The sequence below is a fragment of the Salmo salar genome, chromosome 14, assembly GCF_965601325.2.
Source record: "Salmo salar chromosome 14, fSalSal1, whole genome shotgun sequence".
In the NCBI taxonomy this organism is placed as follows: domain Eukaryota; kingdom Metazoa; phylum Chordata; class Actinopteri; order Salmoniformes; family Salmonidae; genus Salmo; species Salmo salar.
The window spans coordinates 24,624,000-24,647,842 of NC_138304.1; the positions used below are offsets into that span (position 1 = coordinate 24,624,000).

Genomic DNA, 23,843 nt, shown 5'->3' on the forward strand with positions numbered 1-23,843 from the left:
GTTAAATATAACCCTGCCTTACATAAACCTTACAGAATTAATAATTGCAGAAGATCACTGTAACCAGATGAACAAATCTGATACTTTTTTACATTGAAACCTACCTGTCTTATCTATTTTTCAAAGTCCACTGCTTAACATTGTGTGTGTATGGAGTGAAATTAATATTTAAAGATATTGTAACCATTCTTTGCATAACGCTTAGCCCACCTATAGTAGTTCACTAAACTACAGAGTATGTTGTCCATCAAAGTTGTTGTCTCTGGCTCTTTTGATATCAGATTCAGAATGAATAATAACCAGGAGTGTTTCCAATTCACATGACCAGACAAGAAAAACCAAAGGCCTTGTAGTCATTGCACAGATGAAAAGGGAAGCTATCTATAATACTAATCTTTTGTCATAGCCTACAAATAGGACCCAGATTTTTACCTGACCAAGTCCTGAGATCAGGAAAAGCTCCAGGCCCAAGATAAGACACATAAACATTTTGCGCCACCATTTTTTATCCTGTGGTGCCACCTCTGGATCTCACAATATGATATTATCACGATACTTAAGTGCCAACACGATATGTATTGCGAATAACAAGATTCTCACGATTCTATATGTACTGCAATTCGATATTGAGATTCTATTGCAATTTGATGTTCCAAACATATTCCTCTCTATACGTTTGATGCAGAGAGACAAGAGAGTTTGAGAAAATGAGTTTTGATCCGTCATGTAAATAAAAGTGGTATAAACAAACTATTTAAAAAGTGGACGAATAACAAGCTATAGGATGAAAAATACCGGCGTTTTGGCGCAGGGACAGCTGACTAGCGCTAGCTGACGCTAAATAGCAATAACAACAACAAATATTGTCCAAAATAATATTGAGATATGTAACTGTATCGATTTTTCCTCCATCACTACTTAAAACACTACTCCTCTGGCACCGAATGACGGATCTGCACAAAATTTGATATGTGGCATCTATGGACCAAGGTCTCACGTCCTGACCAGTAAAAGAGGTTCTTTGTTATTGTAGTTTGGTCACGGCGTGGCAGGGGGTGTTTGTTTAGAGTGTTTCGTGGTTTGTTGGGCTATGTTCTTGTTAGTCTATTTCTATGTTAGTTCTAATATGTCTATTTCTATGTGATGTTTATTGGGTTGACCTTCAATTGGAAGCAGCTGCTCCTAGTTGCTTCTAATTGAAGGTCCTATTTAGTAGGGGTGTTTTTTCTATGGGATTTGTTGGTAGTTATTTCCTGTTTTGTGTTTGTGCACCTGACGGGACTGTTTAGTGTCATTTGTTTTTTGTATACGTGTTTCTTTTGTTTTCCTTCTTCAATAAAAAAGAAGATGAGTATACACGTTCCCGCTGCGTTTTGGTCCAATCCCTACGACACCTGTGACACAAGGTCTCTCAATACAATATTTTCCAGTCTAGCATTTCAAGCAACAGTGCAATATTTCAGGCTAGCATCTCTTGGGTGTGGTCTGGCACATAAAAGCATATTATTCAGACATGGATATTTGTATTGTAACAAAACTGGACTCAACATATGCATGCACTTTCAGATTGACCACACGGTGACTTAGAGTCATGGCATTTTGTGAGCTTAGTTAACCTGTAGAGTATGGCTCTGTTTGGCCGCATGGGCAGGAAAAACAATCCATGCAAGCTTATTGGCTTATAGTGGACATTAGTGGAGGCGCCTCAGAGGAGGAAGGGGAGGACCCTCCTCCTCAGTGAATTTCATAAAAGTAACAATTGTGAAACATTAAAAAAGTATACATTTTCAGATAAAACTATACTAAATATATTCACATCACCAAATAAGTGATTAAAACCCACTGTTTTGCAATGATAGCAGCACGTCAGTACCGTCCGAGTGGAACTGAACGCAGAGAGAAAAGAGATATCAAGATGGCGCCGACAGAGAGGGCTGCCTCACTTCTAGTCCTTAGGAAACTTTTTGTTTTTTATGTATTATTTCTTACATTGTTAGCCCAGAAAATCTTAAGTGTTATTACATACAACAGGGAAGTACCATTGGATATCAGAGCGATGCCAACTTACCAGCACTACAACCAGGAATATGACTTTCCCAAAGTGGATCCTTTCTCCGAACCACCCAGGGCATTTGAACTGATTCCAGAGGCTGACCCAAAACAACACCTCCAGAGAAGAGGTGGAGAAGTTCTTTGAGAGGCTAGTCAAGGATCATAACACCTGCACCTTACCTGTCACCCTAGACCTACTTCAATTTGCTTACCGCCCCAATAGGTCCACAGACGATGCAATAGCCATCACACTGCACACTGCCCTATCCCATCTGGACAAGGAATACCTATGTAAGAATGCTGTTCATTGACTACAGCTCAGCATTCAACATCATAGTACCCTCCAAGCTCATCATTAAGCGTCAGGCCCTGGGTCTCAGCCCCGCACTGTGCAATTGGGTTCCGGACTTCCTGACGGGCCGCCCCAAGGTGGTGAAGGTAGGAAATAACATCTACACTTCGTTGATCCTCAACACTGGGGCCCACAGGGGTGTGTGCTCAGTCCCCTCCTGTACTCCCTGTTCACCCATGACTGCATGGCCATGCACGCCTCCAACTCAATCATCAAGTTTGCAGACGACACAACAGTAGTAGGCTTGATTACCAACAATGATGAGACAGCCTACAGGGAGGACATGAGGGCACTCAGAATGTGGTGTCAGGAAAGCAACGTCTCACTCAAAACAGGGATAAAATGACCTGTATTTGGCCAATAGAATTTTCCATTTGCAAATGTTGGACTAATGATTACTCCGTAGATCAGCTAGATGCAGGCAATAATGTGCAAGGCGGTATTGAATGTGTCACTGTCTCACCTTGTTTACTCAATTCTCTCTGTTGTAAACTTTAATTCATAGGCTAGGTTGTAGCAACCTCATGATGGGTAAAGGGGAAATTCAAGTATCATGTAGTAGCCTAAACCTATTGATGTTACATTGAGCTGGGTGAATGGAATATGAATGACAGTCATCCAATATTCTGTAATAGAAATAAGGCCATGTTCATAAAAAATAATCACCATCCCTCATTTTAAACGGCACCAACCACCACTGGTGGACATATTGTTTGAGCTATAGTCTTGGAAAATATTGCGTTTCAAGAAGACCCATAGAGGTTATATACCATATTTCATTCCAGTCTGTTTAGCAATTCTGGAGAAGATGTTTAAAGTAAAATCCTAAATATTTCAAAAGCATATTGCATGATCTGTTTGATTTCGAGTTCTGATATTTGACAAGCGTGGTAAGGAGTACAGAAGTAGCTCATCCTATGGCGATGTGTCCAATTTCTCCTGGCAATACAATAGAAACAAATACAATAGGGTTTCACCAGCCTCGCTGCTGAACCACTAATAAAAGTCCTCTTATTAATATTGCCAGACTCCCAACCCATCTAGCCTTCTGACAATGAGAACAAATTAATGACTGGAGTAAATATACATCTAGCCAGGCTTTGCCTTGGCTGGACTAGTCCTCTGGAGCCAGCCACTTCACCTGCTGAAAGTAGATATGCATTTTGATGAGTGAAGTGCTACAGTTAAAGGGATTTGGGGGGGATTTCATTGAAGCCCCATCGTGGGGCAGGAGAGGCTTTGGAGACGGAGGCAGGATTTATCTTCCTGATTGGATCATTCCTTGGCTGGGGGAAATACTTGGTCCAAGGGTACATGATGTGCCAGCACTCTCCACCAATTTCTAGTTTTTCCCCGCTACAATATTTATCAACTAATCTCAGCAGAACTGCAGCTCAACCTCGCATTCAGACTGTAAGCATACTCTTGCCAGCAGCACTGAGTCTTGGATGCTTTGCTCTGTGGCAAGTGGAGAGCCATAAAAAGACAAACTCTGCCCCATTAAAAATGCTTAGTGCTTAGGTCACTCCCTTCTTCTGTATTGTACATAATGCATTTTCAGGCTTGCTTTTAGGTGTGTGTGTGTGTGTACCTTTTAAGATATGTCTTGCATATTGCTTGCTTTGACACTCAACCATTCCCCCAAAAATTAAGAGGTAATTTGCTCATTATCAGGACAAATTGCTCAAGTTAGGCTTTAGACAAAAAACATCAGCAGTAAAAGAATATGTTGTAATTATGAGGAAACGTATTTCTCCTTTTCAGTAGCCTGTCAACAACGCAGCATTTTATAACGATTTAATGTGAGAGCTGCTCTGCTATTGCTGTCAAAATAATGTTTAGTGAATTCAAGGAGCATGTCTTTGCCTTCAAAACGTCACTCAGAATGCACTTTCCATATTATACAGAATCCAACAGATGGATAGAAGCCCTCTCTTGCAGATAGATGGCAGAGAAACAACAGCAATGGGGAAAACGACCTGCCTCCAATCTCAAACCACATATTCAGGGCATGAGCTAGATGTTTGTTGATATTGAGCTAAATGGTTCTAGCCATTTTGGGATTTTTGTATATTTTTTCCTTGCCCATTTTATCGCACACCTGTGTCCTGCTCCTCCCAATAGCTTTCAAATGCAGCTTGACAGAAATGAATAACAAATAACTAAAACAAATAGCCCACCTGATTCCATGAATTCGGTGTTGAAGTTGGTCCAGGATTCCTTGCTTTTGTGCAGATTTTCCTCCATGACTTTAATATCAGCAAAGGGGCAGTTACAATCTGGGAACTTGGCAGAGCAACGGCACCAGCAGTCATTGTTACGACACAAAAGCTCCCCCTCAGAGTTGCATGCCACGTAGCTGAGAGCAGCCTCCACAAAACGGTTCCGGAGGAATTCTGGAAGGACATCCTGTAAACCTGAGTACAGAGGAGAATATTATAGCATCTTGTCATTTATGAAATATTATATTTTAGTGACGTCAAGTTACATTAAGTTCATGTTCAAAACAAAGCAATATGTCCCCTTTATCCCTCATTTGTCTCCATAGTGAGAGCAAAAGTCTAAAAATGAGATGGGAATTACTATAATTGGCTTGTTTATTGTAGCCACTGCAAGACAAAGGAACTTGGTTGCTAGTAATTGAGAATTAGGTATAAAGACCACAAATCTCAGAGATATGGCAGAGAATGCCAAACAAAATCCAGAGTGTAGATGGTCAAGGTTATGAAATAATGCGCCTACGATGCTAGAAAGAGGAGGCATGGGCCCTGGTCAAAAGTAGTGCAATACATAGGTAATCGGATGCTATTTGAGACTAATGTTTTGATGGAACAGTTCTGTTAAACAATGCCACCCATTAGAACATGCCTCCCCTCTGTATACATGCCTGCACAAATGTCCTTTACTGCATGAGACAGGCTTACACTTGATATACAGTGCATTCGGAAAGTATTCAGACCCCTTGACTTATTCCAAATTTTGTTTAATTACAGCCTTATTCTAAAATTAATTCAATTAAATGTTTTCCTCATCAATCTACACACAATACCCCATAATGACAAGTGAAAACAAGATTTTAGAAATGTTTACAAATGTATTAAAAATGTTAAACTTAAATACCTTATTTACATAAGTATCAGACCCTTTGTTATGAGACTCGCAATTGAGATCAGGTGCATCCTGTTTCCATTGATCATCCTTGAGATGTTTATACAACTTGATTGGAGTCCACGTGGTAAATTCAATTGATTGGACATGATTTGGAAAAGCACACACCTGTCAATATAAAGTCCCGTAGTTTACAGTGCATTTCAGAGCAAAAACCAAGCCACTATGTCGAAGGAATTGTTCGTAGAGCTCCAAGACAGTTGTCAAGGCACAGATCTGGTGAACGGTACTGAAAATTGTCTGCAGCATTGAAGGTCCCCAAGAACACAGTGGCCTCCATTATTCTTAAATGGAAGAGGTTTGGAACCACCAAGACTCTTCCCAGTCGTGTAAAATACTTAAGTCCTTTTTTGGGGTATCTGTACTTTACTTTACTTTACTATTTCTATTTTTGACAACTTTTACTTCACTACATTCCTAAAGAATATAATGTACTTTTTACTCCATACATTTTCCCTGACACCCAAAAGTACTCTTACATTTTTAATGCTTAGCAGGACAGAAAAATGGTCCAATTCATGCACTTATCAAGAGAACATCCCTGGTCATCCCTACTGCCACTGATCTGGTAGACTCACTAAACATGCTTAATGCTTTGTTTGTAAATTATGTCTGAGTTTTGGAGAGTGCCCTTGAATATCTTTCAATAAAAAAAACAAAGAACATTGTGCCGTCTGGTTTGCTTATTATAAGGAATTTGAAATGATTTATACTTTTACTTTGATACTTAAGTATATTTATTTTTGATACTTAATATATTTAAAACCAAATACTATTAGACTTTTACTCAAGTAGTATTTTACTGGATTACTTTTACTTTAGTCATTTTCTACTTTTACTCAAGTATGACAATTGGGTACATTTTCCACCATTGACTCTTCCAAGATCTGGCCACCTGGCCAAACTGAGAAATTGGGGGAGAAGGGCCTTGGTCAGGGATGTGACCAAGAACCTGTTGGTCACTCTGACAGAGCTCCAGAGTTCCTGTGTGGAGATGGGAGAATCTTCCAGAAGGACAACCGTCTCTGCAGCACTCCACCAATCAGGCCTTTATGGTAGAGTGGCCAGATAGAAGCCACTTCTCAGTAAAAGGCACATGAAAGCCAGCTTGGAGTTAGCCAATAAGGCACCTAAAGGACTCTCAGACCATGAGAAACAAGATTCTCTGGTCTGATGAAACCAAGATTAAACTCTTTGGCCTGAATGCCAAGTATCACATCTGGAGGAAACCTGGCACCATCCCTCCGGTGAAGCATGGTGGTGGCAGCATCATGCTGTGGGGATGTTTTTCAGCGTCAGGGACTGGGAGACTAGTTAGGATTGAGGGAAAGACTAACGGCGCAAAGTACAGAGATCCTTGATGAAAATCTGCTCCGGAGTGCTCAGGACCTCAGACTTGGAGCGAAGGTTTACCGTCCAAAAGGACAACAACCCTAAGCACACAGTAAAGACAATTTAGGAGTGGCTTTGTATGTCTCTGAATGTGCTTGAGTGGCCCAGCCAGAGTCCGAACTTGAACCTGAGTCAACATCTCTGACAGAGCTTGAGAGGATCTACAGAGAAGAATGGGAGAAACTTCTCAAATACAGGTGTGCCAAGCTTGTAGCGTCATACCCAAGGATACTCAAGGCTGTTTTCGGTGCCAAAGGTGCTTCAACAAAGTACTGAGTAAAGGGTCTGAATACTTATGTAAATGTGATATTTCAGTTTTACATTTGCAAAAATGTCATTATGGGATATTTTGTGTAGATTGAGGAAGGAAAAAAACAATTTAATACATTTTAGTATAAGACTAACATAACAAAATGTGGAAAAAGTCAACGTGTCTGAATACTTTCCCGAATGCACTGTACATGCACCTAAAATAGGTGATATTCAATGTTGATAAAGATACCGTCCAATTTTAAATCACACATAATTTGAAAACCCATGATCTGTTTTAAATGGTAACATCCTTTTCTGATCAATACATATCAATAACCTTGCAGAGAGTTCAATAATATGTATTAAATTGTGTGCTTTTTCTCAATTTCCCTAATGTTTTTGTTTAGTCAGAAGCTCAGCTGTGGGTGTTTGGAATCTAATGAACATGTTAGCTGTGACAAAGGCTTCCTCTCAGTTTGCACTACTTTGGAAATGTTTCAAGAGTGGAGTCAATCCGTGTGCCTTTTTATGAATATTTATATGTGTTCCTTGGTATTTACTTTTTGAATAGTGGAGAGCAGACACAATTAGTCACAGTCTTCCTTCCCTGCCTTGGCAGCTGACAGGTTCTGTGAGCCAATGGGAGAGCTATCTGGCAGAAATGGGCTTTAATTTGGGAGACGGCTAAATAACAGCCTCTTCACCTCAGCCCTTCCATCTCTGCCACTTTTTTGGGGGAGAGAGTGCAACGAGTACTTTTCTGTGGAATTGCAAGCTTCAGTTGTCAAGAACAATACTTTCCCATATTTCATTTCTTTTCCCTGTGCTAATGACTTGTCTTGCTGGAAGTGCAGAGATGCTTTAGCTAAGAAAGTTACAAAATTCAACACATTAGAACACACACAGTCACACACACGCAATCTAAAAAAATACTGTCACACAGATTTTCAACCATCTCTCAGTAGTTACAGGGTATCTGTCAGCAGTGGGCTTCCTTCAGGAGACGGCGGTATTAAGTGGGTTGGCAATTTAAATGTCAAACCTGAGGAAGGCGCTGGAAATTGGCACAAGCTGCGTTTATAATTAGCGATGGCTGAACGAAGAGAATGCTCTGAGCTCATTCCTCTCCTCACACTACTTTGTGCTTGTTTGACTTGTGGTGACATTTCTGTCGTGGGTGTTCGAAGCAAATTAGTGTTCGCTGAAATGCTTGTCTGCAGACGACCCTACAGCCTACTTTTAAAGAATTGGAAAATATTACATTTATTAGACTGGCATTAACCTCTGGGATTTCATATTATTATTGAACCACATGGGCTTTTCCGTTGCAATGAATAATAGGAGTCTGAAATGGGATTAGCTGTGATTGTTTGTTTTCTAGTAACCCTACAATGGTAATCTACTTCAATTTAACATGTATTTGAAAAAGGTAGATTATCATTAAATATTTCTACAGTGCCGTAAAATACTTTTTGGGTGTCGGCTTCCCCTAATGAAGTTTAAGAAATGAATGATCACATTTTCCTTGGTTAAAAAAAGATAATATAAACACAATTTTTGTTCCTGGAATCTTTATAGACTCTAAACCATATGCTTAATATAGTGACCAATATGCACTGTTTGATGGTTTAATTAGCTGCAAATACAGTGAGATAGGGCTATTTATCAATCATTTAAATATGTGGATTGATTTATGCATTTTTTCATGGTTGTGGTTTATACATCATGGTAAGCCAACTTTCAATTTACAATTGCTCTTGGGCTACCAGAGAGGTGAAGCAAAGATTTAGGTTTCCTGTCGATAGCTTTTTTTAGTGCACTTCACGTAAACAATAGCTAAAATAGCATTGTACAGGCATCAATTTATTTATTATAGGAATAAGACAAACATAAAAATATATCCCACAGTTTTAGATAAGCCCTGCACCACAAAGTAAACAAAATCCTGGATTGAACATTTAAATTTAGTGTTACGCCTCCAGAACATGAGGTGAGGAATATCTTTGGAGGATATACCCTTGGACTTTGTTTTCATGAATTATACATTGTGCTGGGAGAGACCAGTAGATATGCTCTTGCTCTTCCTTTCACTTCTTGATACTGACTGCTTTTTCCAGTCCTTCATCTTTTCTCCTGTGTTCACGATGCTTAGACTTGGCTTCACTATTGGATTAGAGAGATTGTCATCACTGTCACTTGCTTATCTATTTCTTTCCTCTTGAAATAAAGCTTAGCCAGACGTGTGATGCTCTGAAGCAGAGCCGGCTCTAGGCAGAAGCTAAATAAGCAGTCGCTTACCCAGCTGCCAGGCCCCCCCGTCCATCCGACAATAAAAAATTGACAACTTATCAAAACCTTGTTCTGTTGAAGCATTCTTGGTTCTAGGTGAGCAAGTCTGCTCGGAAAGGAGAGAAGGCACGGTAAGATTGCCTAAATAACTGGCGCATGAGAAGGCTATATTGTCAGATGGTAGGCCTATCTGTTAACGCTGATACACAAAATACACACTATGACTAGCCTGCTAATGTGCCTTTACTGTCGAGAAAATACCCATTACTGATCCAAATGGTTGCCTAATCAGGCCTAGGCTAGATTATTATTTTCATAATGAAACATGCAATCAAAACGCAGAGCTTTTTAGCGGTCATTGAAATGGCATATTCACTGCAGTTTACAGCCTAGACTAGAACTCTTTACTCACTAGAAAAAAGAAAAAATACATTATTGCATTGTGTTTCTCTAGCCTAGGTATGATCAATTTCTTGTCCCTAAAAAGCTTAATAAATTGGGGTAGTGGCGATTTTTAGCATGTAAATCTTGGTGGGGCAAACTCAACCAATTTGTTTAGATGCATGCCAGCAAAGCCACTACACAACATTTTATTAGGCCTATGGTCTAAAAAGGAAGGAAAGAACAATCACAAGGATCTATAATAATAGTGTCGCGCTCGTCTGAATGGACCAAGGCGCAGCGTACTTAGAGTTCCACATGTTTAATAAATATGAAATGCACCAAAAACAATACAGAAGAAAACGAAACGTGACGTTCTGGGCTGCTCACAGGCAGCTACACAAAAACAAGATCCCACAATCACATGTGGGAAAAAGGGCTGCCTCTGATTGGGAACCATACTAGGCCAACAAAGAAATAGAAACCTAGATATGCCCACCCAAGTCCCACCCTGACCTAACAAAATAGAGAATAAAAAAGGCTCTAGGGTCAGGGCGTGACAGTACCCCCCCCCAAAAGTGCGGATGCAAACCTGAACCTATAGGGGAGGGTCTGGGTGGGCATCTCCTCTCGGTGCAGACCCCGCTCCGCTTGAGGCTCCCCCCCACTTCCATGGAACCGGACCGTGGATCGTCGCCGGGGACTCCGGACCATGGATCGTCGCCGGAGGCTCTGGACTGGGAACGCCCGCTGGAGGCTCTGAACTGCCGACCGTCACTGGAGGATCTGGACTGCCGACCGTCGCTGGAGGATCTGGACTGCCGACCGACGCTGGAGGCTCTGGACTGCCGACCGTCGCTGGAAGCTTCGTGACATGGATCATCACTGGAGGCTTCGGGCCATGGATCACCACTGGAGGCTTCGGGCCATGGATCACCACTGGAGGCATCGGGCCATGGATCACCACTGGAGGCTTTGTGCCATGGATCACCACTGGAGGCTTTGTGCCATGGATCACCACTGGAGGCTTTGTGCCATGGATCACCACTGGAGGCTTTGTGCCATGGATCACCACTGGAGGCTTTGTGCCATGGATCACCACTGGAGGCTTTGTGCCATGGATCACCACTGGAGGCTTTGTGCCATGGATCACCACTGGAGGCTTCGTGCCATGGATCATCACTGGAGGCTTCGGGCCAGGGACCGTCGCTGGAGGCCGAGTGCGTGGAACTGGCACAGGACGCACCGGGCTGGAGAGACGCACTGGAGGCCGGGTGCGTGGAGCTGGCACAACGCGTCCTGGCTGGATACCCACTTTAGCTCAGTAAGTGTGGAGAGCTGGCACAGGACGCACTGGGCTGTGAAGGCGCACTGGAGGCATAGTGCGTAGAGCCGGCGCAGGATACACTGGGCAGTGGAGGCGGACTGGAGGTCTGGAGCGTAGAGCTGGCACAACACGTCCTGGCTGAATACCCCCTGTAGCACGGCAAGTGCGGGGAGCTGGCACAGGCCGCACTGGGTTGTGCTGGCGTGCGTAGAGCTGGCGCAGGATATCCTGAGCCGAGGAGACGCACTGGAGACCAGGACCGCTGAGCCGGAACAATCCGTCCTGGACAGATGCTCACCTTAGCACGGCAACTCCTGAAAGCAGGCACAGAACGCACTGGGCTAAGGGTGCGCATTGGAAGCACGGTGCGCAGAACCGGAAAACATGGTATCTGAACCGTGACCAACTCCTCATTGTAATTACAGGGAGTTGGTTCTTGTTCCCACCTTTGCTTCGTTCGCCACCCCGTGTGCCCCCCCCATTTTTTTTTTTTAAGCTGCCTCTCGGGCTTCCGTCGTCTCCTTGATCCCTGTTTTCCTTGCCGTTCCTCTCTCGTTGCCTCCGTCTGCTCCCATGGAAGGCGATCCTTTTCGGCCCGGATCTCTTCCCATGTCCAGGATCCCTTACCGTCCAGGATATCCTCCCATGTCCAGGATGTTGGCTCCTCCTGGCCACGCTGCTTGGTCCTTTGGTGGTGGGATCTTCTGTCACGCTCATCTGAATGAATGGACCAAGGCGCAGCATACTTAGAGTTCCACATGTTTAATAAATATGAAACTCACCAAAAACAATACAGAAGAAAACAAAACGTTACGTTCTGGGCTGCTCACAGGCAGCTACACAAAAACAAGATCCCACAATCACAGGTGGGAAAAAGGGCTGCCTAAGTACTGATCCCCAATCAGAGACAACGATAAACAGCTGCCTCTGATTGGGAACCATACTAGGCCAACAAAGAAATAGAAACCTAGATATGCCCACCTAAGTCACACCCTGACCTAACAAAATAGAGAATAAAAAAGGCTCTAAGGTCAGGGCATGACAATAGACAATATACCGGCGCATAGACAGCACATTGCGCAAACAAAACAACCCTTGCAATATCAACTGGAATAACATGGGTCTATTACTGAACCTTTTGTTAAAAAAAATGTGTTGAATGGGAAGAGACTGTCACTGGCAAACATGGTTACAGACCCAACAACATATAGAATCCCCTCCTCGTGAAGAAAAGCACATGAGCTAATTATAATACACAAATAAGCAAAACTATGAAATCATTCATGAATAAGATAGACCTACTGTATATAAGCAATATAACAATTGAGATGTACAAACTATGGCGTAAGGGAATGATGAGTGGATAAGAGGCAAGCCGTAATTTCGATTAAGACATTAATGAGCGAGTAGTCCACATACTTTTGGTCATGTAGTGTAAATGGCTTATAAAATTAATAGGATTAAATCTCCGCAATAGCCCTTAGCCACTCGTCATCAATGCTTTTCTTCTATTAGAGCATTTAAGCCGCATATTTTCTTACTGTCTACAGTCCATCTTACCCTAGCTTTACCATAGTTTACGTTTTGGCCTATCAGATGGTCTTTAAACTATTCCTTGTTGTTAGCTATCCCTGTGGTGTCCATGGGAATGACGGCTTGGCGTATGGAGATTTTGTTCCTCCATCCTTGGACTGTGTCCTGGCCATCTGGGCCTCATTGTCTGATATTTGCCCAATCCCCTATTGTCTAGCCTCTGTTGTTGGACCGGTGCAGCCATGTTGGACCTGCTGGCTGGACCTGCTGGGAGCCAGGTTATGGAAGCAGCACTGAAAGTTTGTGTCCCAAATGGCACCCCCCTATGTGCCCTTTGACCGGTCACGTGTGCACTATGTAGGGAATAGGTACCATTTTGGGACGTCACCAAAGCTTATTTTATACATCGTTAAAGCACCAGTCCCCAGCAGATGGATGAATCCATCCCAAAATAATCCCACACACCAGGATTTTCAAAACCTTGCTTCACAGATATGATCTATGATTTGAGATTCAATACTGCATGATTTCACAAGTCAAAGAGCCTGAATGAATAGTCTTGAGGAATGACGAATGAGAGCCCAATGCTAAGCTTAGAAGCACTGATCTACACTTATCAAAATCATATGGCATTGGTTGTATAGATCAGAGCTGGCGAGAACAGTGAAGCACTCAAGGGGAATACAAAGCTTTTGCCTCGAGAGTTTATTGTACGCAAGAAAGTTTCTCCACCAAAATAATCCCTTACATCAAGTTGGAGAGTTATGATCATTTGAAACTAAATAAGTAATTTTTTCTACTTGGCAGCAAAAATATTTTTTGTGGGTTCCAAGTAATTTGTCTTGCAGCATAGAACAAAGAACATAATGAGTATATTATACACACACAATAGAACACAGAGCAACTGTTTAGAAAATGGAGTGCAATAGCTTACCTTTTAGATGTATTTTATTTTCAGGACTGTGTACCAAGACAGAGCTTACAGAATCAAGGCTGTCATAGTTACTGCATCCAAGGGGCCCGGTCCTAGTTTCTGTTACCTAGGAGACAAGGAGATACTTTAATGCCTTATTATGCCTACTGGTGAATCATGTACCTTGTTGTTAGGTTGTCTAACCCATAGAAATATAATTAATAGAAAGGGTTTCTCATTCAAGTCAATGAGGGCTTAATGGGTGGACTGGCAGCCATTTTGAGTGTACCCATGCCAGGAAGTAAAAGCTAGGTTGAAGATGACCTGAGTAAAAGCTACAATACATCACACAGGAAGCGGCGCAGGTCCTAATCCAGGCACTTGTCATCTCCCGTCTGGATTACTGCAACTCGCTGTTGGCTGGGCTCCCTGCCTGTGCCATTAAACCCCTACAACTCATCCAGAACGCCGCAGCCCGTCTGGTGTTCAACCTTCCCAAGTTCTCTCACGTCACCCCGCTCCTCCGCTCTCACCACTGGCTTCCAGTTGACGCTCGCATCCGCTACAAGACCATGGTGATTGCCTACGGAGCTGTGAAGGGAACGGCACCTCCATACCTTCAGGCTCTGATCAGGCCCTACACCCAAACAAGGGCACTGCGTTCATCCACCACTGGCCTGCTGGCCCCCCTACCTCTGAGGAAGCACAGTTCCCGCTCAGCCCAGTCAAAACTGTTCGCTGCTCTGGCACCCCAATGGTGGAACAAGCTCCCTCACGACGCCAGGACAGCGGAGTCAATCACCACCTTCCGGAGACACCTGAAACCCCACCTCTTTAAGGAATACCTAGGATAGGATAAACTAATCCTTCTAACCCCCCCCCCCCCTTAAAAGATTTAGATGCACTATTGTAAAGTGGTTGTTCCACTGGATATCATAAGGTGAATGCACCATTTTGTAAGTCGCTCTGGATAAGAGCGTCTGCTAAATGACTTAAATGTAATGTTAAATGTAATTGAAGATGGGAAGATTAAGACACTGTAATAATTCTGTGAGGAAACGTTAAAAATTAATATTCGTGGGACCAGCGGTCAGGAATTCCAGTAAAAAAGTGGCTGGATAGGAATGACAGTAAAACTGTTGAGTAGTTAGCTGATATTCACTACGAATGTGTTTACTTTTCACTTTGATGGCAAACTTTCTGTGCTACTACCATTCACTCCCAGTCATTCCCGAATGTAGAAGCTTGTCCCTTGAGTAGTGGCGCAAAGAGTTATGGGATATTAGAATCCTCTTGTCTTAACCTCAATATACCAAAGACAGTATTGTATGTGATGGTTTGTATAAACCTTGCTGTCTGCCTGTCCGACCTCGGAAACGATGTTTCATTGAAAAAAATGTGATCTCGCCCCTATACAGAGAATGCTGTGTCTGCCTCGTCTCGCTTCGTCATCCATTATTTCCAAGGTAATGTACAGAACGTCTGTGTTTATCCCTTACATTGAAAAGTTATTAAAACAGATGAATATGGAGAATTTGCTGCCCTTCCAGCTGTAGAGTTTTTGGAGCAGTTGGCTAGCTAAGTGAGAAGATATTATCCAGCCTGTATAGCAACCGTTTTTCTTAGCCATAGCAACCAATGTTTTCACACAGATTGTTTTTTTTTCAAGTCTTTGTTCTCAGATGGAAGGATAAAATTCTGCTTTTCTGATTGGAAAGTGAAAATTCTATGCGTTGTTCTTGACCCCGTTTCACACTGGCTATTTTGACAGTGTGTTTCTGTTTCTGTGGCTAAAAGTCGGTGCTAACCCTGCTCTCGAACAGGGCCAGCGAGACCTGGGCTAAGGTTGGTGCGATCCCACATTAGAATGTGCAAGTGTGAACACTCACTAAAGCCCCAGGCTAAAATCTCCCTTAACAAAATACTTTCATCCATGTCAATCTTCTCCTCCAAGCCAATGAAATATGAATAATATACTGTAGTACGGAGCTCAAAAATGTTAAAGGCAACAGTGAAAAGGCAAGATTCTGTAAATTGATCTCTTTAGCGCATCTATCAATATAAACCTCCCTTGCAAATCTCCTTCCAAATCTCCCTCGCAGTTATGTAAGATAGTAAGATTGTATTTCTTTACAAAAGAAATGCTGCCAGTAAGCAACAATACTCAATAAATAATGTGTTTTACAGATGATTTATTATAAAATATTGTTTCTCTATCGACCCTTGTCAAACAATATCAAGTCAGTGCAGCACTACATGCTATATATTGTGGACTATACTTCATTCCACGTACTGTGATATATACCAAATAAGTTGAAGTACTTTATGGTCCCCCTGCATTACGTAAGATAATATATTTCATTCCTCCTCCAGAAGTTTCATTACAACCACAAAGCCTAAAGCCATGTACGCAGGCAGGTCAAGCACATCCCACTCTCTCATGGATGATTAGCTCAGTTGGCAGAGCATTGAGGAGCAGGTGGCTCGCATACTAGACATGATAATTTTGCTAAAATGTAACCAGCAGCTTCTCATCTTGAAGCACTGCAGGGCTGAAGCCAGGTATTTGCAGAATGCTTCATATGATTTTTTTTATCTATCTGTCCTATAACATACACCGAGTGTACAAAATATTAGGAACACCTTCCTAATATTAAGTTGAACCCCATTTTGCCCTCGGAACAGCTTCAATTCGTTGGGGCATGGACAAGCATTCCACAGGGATGTTTGCCCATGTTGACTCCAATGCTTCCCACGGTTGTGTCAAGTTGGCTGGATGTCTTTTGGGTGGTGGTGGGGCACCATTCTTGATGCACACAGAAATCTGTTGAATGTGAAAAACTCGGCAATGATCCGGTTCTTGACACACTGAAACCGGTGTGGCTGTCACCTACGACCATACCCTGTTCAAAGGCACTTCAATATTTTTCTTGCCCATTCAACCCCTGACTAGTTAGGTTTCCATCCAATTGGTGGCAGATTTTCATGCAAATATTCAAAAATCTGCATAAAGAAAATAAGCGCATTTTCCAACTAGTGGTGTGTTTCCACCAAACTAAAAAAATCACTGCATGATGATGTAGTGTACAAAATATACTTTTTCACTTAAGTTTTCATGTACCGTATAAAAATGTAATGTTCAAGGTGTTTCCATCGCATTTTCAACTCTCCCGAGAGTTTTGTCACAAAAACTGTTGCGTTAAATAGCAAATGTGCTGACTCGGTGTAACACCCTGGCCATAGAGAGGGGTTTTTGTTCTTTATTTTGGTTAGGCCAGGGTGTTACATTGGGTGGGCGTTCTATGTTCTGTTTCTATGTTTTTGTATTTCTTTGTTTTGGGCCGTGTGTGGCTCCCAATCAGGCACAGCTGAAGTTCGTTGTTGTTGATTGGGAGTCACACATGTGCATGTTTTTCCGTTGGGGTTTTGTGGGTAATTGTTTCTGTCATTGTGTTTCACCTGACAGGACTGTTTGGCTGTCAGTTTCTTATTTTGTGTTTGTATAGTGTTCTTTCTTAATTAAATATGATGAACACTAACTCCGCTGCGTTTTGGTCCACTCTCTCTCACGACAGCTGTTACACTCGGTCTTTGCATGTACCCTCTAGCCAACAGCTCGTAGATATAGTGCGGGGAGGCTCTGCAGGCGGGCTAGTCTACATGATGATATTATTGATAAGAGTGAGAATGTTTATTTTTGTCAAAATGGCAGTCAAGCATCGAACATCATGTCACCAGAATAAGACCCTTGACATTTATTGGAAAGGAGCATCAAGCTCATACCATACACTTTCACCACCTTGTGAAGTTCATCATAACTTATTTTATCTGAAAGCTAATTTAAACTGCATAGCTTCCCAAGTCGTAGTGGGAGGACACACCAAATCATGTCATCGCGTGATTACAAGTTTACTTTGATATGATGGTTATTATATCAATATTTGCTAATTTTTAAAAAATTCTCCACCATTTCTCACATTAATTTTACAGACAAAAAAGATCCCACCATGTCGAACAAACAAATTATCTGTCGGCATTTATAAAATTGCATAGAAACTTCCTGTTTCCATCACAGTTGTTATGATTTTTTTTATACATGACTTTAAACGCATAAAAACTGAGTATGGAAACATGGTTAATAGCACACATACACAATCCATGTCTCAGTTGTGTCAAGGCTTAAAAATCCTTCTTTAATTAACATGTCTCCTCCCCTTCATCTACACTGATTGAAGTGGATTTAACAGGTGCCATCAATAAGAGATCATACATCATAGCGTTCACCTGGATTCACCATGTCGGTATTCCTAATGTTTTGTATTCTCAGTGTCGTTCAAAACACTGATTCCTGGTGCTTAATCGGACCTGGCAGCTAATATTTTTTAGACAGTCCTGCTGCCTGCCAGTTAGCTAAGATACATACAGCAAGTACAGCCCATTGTGAAACTTTCTGACAAATATTAAGGTACCGGTCCTCTGTGAAATGCTAATGGTAACTCTATAGACCTTGACAAGTAATCGTACAGTCCAAACATCACTATTTAAGTAGATTAAATTAAATGTAGTTCAATCAATTAACAATCAATAAAAGTAAATCAAGCTGTAAACATACAGTATAGTACTGCTACTGGGATCATGTCATATTGCTATCATTATATTTTGCTCTCGGTGTAGTCTATGGCCAAACCTACTCACAATACCTCAAGGACAATTGTCATAACAAATAAAGGCATTGTACTGTATGTAGTCATGACAGTCAAGTGTACCATTGGTCAAATGGGACATTTGTCCTCTAGACGCAACTAGACGGTTGGGGAACACAAGACACAATTTGGTAAGAGAGAATAACTTACACCACACGGTATGTAGCTTCACAGGTAAATATTCAGAAAATAAACGAATCTAAAATAAACTAACACATTTGTCTATTTAAAGAACAATATGAATGACTAGCTGACAGGATGTTGTCTAAATAATGTAAAGTCTGATCATTAAAAAGCCTAAAATACCCCAATTGAATCTAATAGGCTAAACGGTACACCACTATAGTACTAGAGTTATGGCTCTTTCTGCTTGGTTTAATAAAAAACATCTGAGGCCTCCCGAGTGGCGCAGTGGTCTAAGGCACTGCATCACAGTGCCAGAGGCATCACTACAGACCCGGGTTCGATCCCGGGCTGTATCACAACCGGCCATGATCGGAAGTCCCATTGGGCAGCGCACAATTGGCACAACATCGTCTGGGTTAGGGGAGGGTTTGGCCGGGGGGGCTTTACTTGGCTCATCGCGCTCTAGCGACTCATTGTGGCAGGCTGGGCGCCTGCAGGCTGACCTTGTTGTCAGTTGAATGGTGTTTTCTCTGAAACATTGGTGCGACTCGCTTCCGGGTTGGGCGGGTGTTAAGAAGCGTGGTTTGGCGGGTCATGTTTCGGAGGACGCATGACTCGACCTTCGCATCCCGAGCCCGTTGGGGAGTTGCAGTGAAGAGACAAGATTGAAAGAAGGGGTAAAAAAGTGTATCTGAAAGGCTTTCTATGAGTCACAGCACAACATGCTGACTCTCTCCTCTGTTCTCATCCTCCTAGATATACTATATATATATACAGAAGTATGTGAACAAGAACTGTTTTTCGGGAACTTCATGAACTGGGTTTCCATGGCCGAGCAGCCACACACAAGCCTAAGCGTCGGCTGTAGTTGTGTAAAGCTTGCTGCCATTCAACTCTGGAGCAGTGGAAATGCGTTCTCTGGAGTGATGAATCACGCTTCACCATCTGGCAGTCCGATGGACAAATCTGTGTCTGGCGGATGCCAGAAGAACGCTACATTCCCCAATGCATAGTGCCAACTGTAAAGTTTGCTGGAGGAGGAATAATGGTCTGGGGCTGTTTTTCATGGTTCGGGCTAGGCCCCTTAGTTCCAGCGAAGGGAAACCTTAACGCTACAGTATACAATGACATTGTAGACGATTCTGTGTTTCCAACTTGGTGGCAACAGTTTGGGGAAGGCGCTTTCCTGTTTTAGTATGTCAATGCCCCCGTACACAAAGCGAGGTCCATACAGAAATGGTTTGTCAAGATTGGTGTGGAAGAACTTGACTGGCCTGCACAGGGATCTGACCTCAACCCCATCGAACACCTTTGGGAGGAATTGGCTGAATGGAAGCAAGTCCCCGCAACAATGTTCCAACATTTATTCAAAAGCCTTCCCAGAAGAGTGGAGGCTGTTATAGCAGCAAAGGTGGGACCAACTCCCTATTAATTACCATGATTTTGGAATGAATGTTCAATGAGCAGGTGTCCACATACTTTTGATAATGTAATGTAATGTATATCTGCTGCCTTCGACACCATGAACCATCAGATCACTGGCCTCTTAAGGATCTGCCCCTTTTTTTCAATTTTTGCCCAAAATGACATACCCAAATCTAACTGCCTATAGCTCAGGACCTGAAGCAAGGACCATTTAAAAGGAAACACTTTGAAGTGTGTGGAAATGTGAAATGAATGTAGGAGAATATAACACATTAGATCTGGTAAAAGATAATAAAAAGCAGAAAAAAAAACATTAAAAAAAAATATTTGTACCATCTTTGAAATGCAAGAATACCATGCTATTAATGCTATTAATGCCATAATGTATTATTTCAGCCCAGGCACAATGTAAGTTTTGGCCACTAGATGGCAGCAGTGTATGTGCAAAGTTTTAGACTGATCCAATGAACCATTGTATTTCTGTTCAAAATGTTGTATCAAGACTGCCCAAAATGTGCCTAATTGGTTTATTAACAACTTTTCATGTTCATAACTGTGCACTCTCCTCACACAATAGCATGGTATTATTTCACTGTAATAGCTACTGTAAATTGGACAGTGCAGTTAGATTAACAAGAATTTAAGCTTTCTGCCAATATCAGATATGTCTATGCCCTGGGAAATGTTCTTGTTACTTACAACGTCATGCTAATCACATTAGCGCACATAAGCTCAATCGTCCCGAGGGTGGGACACCGATCTGTAGAGATCCTTAAGAGGGCTTGTAAGTAGGCATTTCACTGTAAGGTCTACACCTGTTGTATTCAGCACATGTGCCAAATACAATTTGATTTGATTTGGTTGTATCCTCCTCTCCACCCTCGCAGGGCTGCGTGGAATGTGCATTCTTTGCACACTTCTGGATTGCATCCTACCCAGCAGGTCACTCCTACCAGGTGGTGCGAAGAGGATCTGTGTCTTCACCACATGTTATTACTACTAATGTCCACCAGGGCTTGGTTCTAGGCCCTCTCCTCTTTTCTCTTGACTCACTCCTGAAGGTTCATGCTCTACAACATCCGTAGGAAGGGGTGCAGGTTCTAGTTATCTCCCATTCCGAGTACTGCAACCCTGTTTTGGCTGCAACTTATCCAGAACGTCACAGCACGCCTGGTGTTCAATCTTCCCAAGTTATCCCTTGTCACCCCGCTCCTCCACACACTCCACTGGCTTCCAGTTTAAGCTTGCATAATTTTCAAGTCCCTGGTGCTTACCTACAGAGCAGCAAAGGGAACTGCCCCTCCCTACCTTCAGGCTATGGTGAAACCTTTCCCCCGAACACGAGCACTCCGTTCTGCCACATCTGATGTCTTCGCACTGGGCAGTTCCCGTTCAAACTGTCAAAGCTCTTCTTTCTCTGTCCTGGCACCCAAAAGGTGGAACAAGCTTCTCCCTAATGTCAGGACAAAGGAGTCCCTGCCCATCTTCTGACAACGTCTAAAACCCTACCTCTCTTTAAAGAGTATTTTAAATAAATCCCACGTCTGCGTAAATGTACTTCCTACGATAGCTAGGCGAGACAACAACATATCACTATCTTAAGATGAATGCACTAATATCGCTCTGGATAAGACCATCTGCTAAATTACTAAAATATCAAATATAAGCATACATCCAAAATCATGGCCAAGTCCCAAATGTTCAGAATAAGTTTTTTTTTATCAAGGTGAAAAGTTGAGAAATCTTACAGTCCGGTGTTAAATTAATTTGGTTATTTCAATGAGTTTAAAGCAAGCCCTGTCCACCCACTCACCTCCTGTCATCATGATACACCAGTACTCAATGCATGCAGATGATAATCCTGCCTTTTAGAGTGTATGTTTGGAACTCAAATGTATGCTAAGTAGTTAGCTGCTAAGCAACAAAACATTACCCATGCGACCTTCCTTTACTAGAGTTAAGCATTGTATTAGAGCGACAGAACAAATTCTCAATGCCAAAGGTCTCAGTAGTCTACCTTCATTCTGTTTCACATAAAAATAAACCGGCTAAATACAAGTTCCATGTATAATCAGCTGAAAAATGGAATATACTCTGTCAAACTAATCAAATATATTCAGAAAGAGAAACTGGATGTTTCAATGACTGAGTGTCCTTGAGAGTAGCAGTAGATCTACCTTTATGGCGGAGGTGGCTATCTGTAGGTGGTGAAGTCGTCTCAAGGTGCTCTCGCGGTCTGTGAAATAAGAGGCAGCCAACTGATGCAATACTTCCAAGGAGACCACAGAACTGTTTCCCTGTCCCTCCGATTTCTTACTGAGCTTCTGCTTATCGAGGAAGATTGTCAACGATTCTTCTCCTGTAGAAAGATAGAATAGAAGAGAAAATAAAAATCCCAGTGGGATCTTCAATCAACGTTACACATGGTCCTTAATAATAAAGAACAACTAAAAGAACTGGGTCACTTTAATCATAATGACACCGAAAGTTTTAATACTTGTTGAGAGTAATGGGTGCCATTATCCTCCATGAAAGGAATTAACGGAGGCATTCAGACAAAAGCTCATAGACTGCAGACAGATTGTGAAGGTCTATCTCTGTCTTGTATGAAAACCCAGACTTTTCTAAAGAACACTATAGTATTCACATGATTCTGCTAGACCAGACAGTGTACTTAGCTCTCTTCTACCTTGAGGCTATGCGATACCATCAGCACCCAGCATAAGAATGTGTGCATTACTATTTGCAATTATCTCATTAGCATGCAGTGTATAGTCCCATCCCTTTTGTTTGAGCCGGTAATTACGAGAGCTCAGTATGGCTTTTCCACTGCATTCATCTTTGTTGTCACTTCGACTCTGTAACTTCAGTTCATATATCCACCATTAAGTGGCATCATAATTAGTGCCTACGTATCATCAGACATAGTAGTATTCTGGTTGATGTCATAGAAAATGTTTAGAGACCACAACCAGGACTGTTTGTCCAATAGGTTTTTTAGATGCTAGGGGGAGAAGAGCATTCAATATCTCAAACTATGTGCATAACTGTTGGAATTTCCTCATGTATTCAGCATTACCTGAATCATGGATTGCCAAATCAACAAAGCAGACTTCGTCCATACCAACAGAGAATGACTGACCATATGTATTAACATTAACTTATTTTGAATAGTAAAAATTAAGTTTTGTTTGACGGAAATTACTGGTATGGGGATACCTAGTCAGTTGCACAAGTGAATGTATTCAAACCAAATGCGTGTTCCGCCTTAATCGATGTCATCGGTGCCCGGGCAGCAGTCGTTATTGGGGGTTAACTGCCTTGCTTTAGGCCAAAACGGCAGATTTTTCCATCTTGCCTGCTCAGGGATTCAAACCAGCGACCTTTATGTTACTGCCCCAATGCTCTTAACCACTATGCCTGTTGCCCTGTCAACAGTGATATCATGAGCAGACTAAATATATACAGTATGAGTAATCTTTGGTTTGTTTTAAGGCAGTCAACATGATCAATATCTGAGGAGATGACATTACACCGAAGCAATTTTGAGAACAGACTAAGATGAGTAACAACATCCCTTAGCCACAAAACATAAAGCTAAGTGCCACTGAGTAGGTGTATGTGAAGTTGCTTACCTCCTAGCGTAGCAGACACCAAAAAGTGAGTTCCATATTTCTTGATCAAGTTCTCGTGGATCTGCTGCAGACTTGGTCTTCGACCCAGCAACCTCAGGTTGCGTAGAAACTCCGGCGCCAGCGGCAATTGGGCCTTAAAAACGTCCCTCTTCTCTGTAGCCAAGCTGTTCACTTTCCAATGGCTGAATTCCCTGCAACAACAAACTGATCTCAATTCAAGTGAACCATGGGACAATTTTTAAATCCATCTGATTCATGGTGCTTGGGTCAATTCATTGGTTGATACTTATGTGAG

At 42.2% G+C, this 23,843-nt stretch overlaps 1 protein-coding gene across 1 annotated transcript in view; it reads right to left on the minus strand.

Moving 5' to 3' along the window:
- Window positions 1-23,843, minus strand: part of LOC106569071 (BMP/retinoic acid-inducible neural-specific protein 3-like) — a 107,574-nt gene that overhangs the window by 25,113 nt on the left and 58,618 nt on the right. Inside the window, exons 3-6 of the mRNA XM_014140029.3 lie at window positions 23,549-23,739; window positions 22,091-22,272; window positions 13,681-13,786; window positions 4,585-4,821 (exon numbers count right to left, since the gene is read on the minus strand). Coding sequence (XP_013995504.1) covers window positions 4,585-4,821; window positions 13,681-13,786; window positions 22,091-22,272; window positions 23,549-23,739 — 716 coding nt within the window. The remainder of the gene's footprint in view (window positions 1-4,584; window positions 4,822-13,680; window positions 13,787-22,090; window positions 22,273-23,548; window positions 23,740-23,843) is intronic.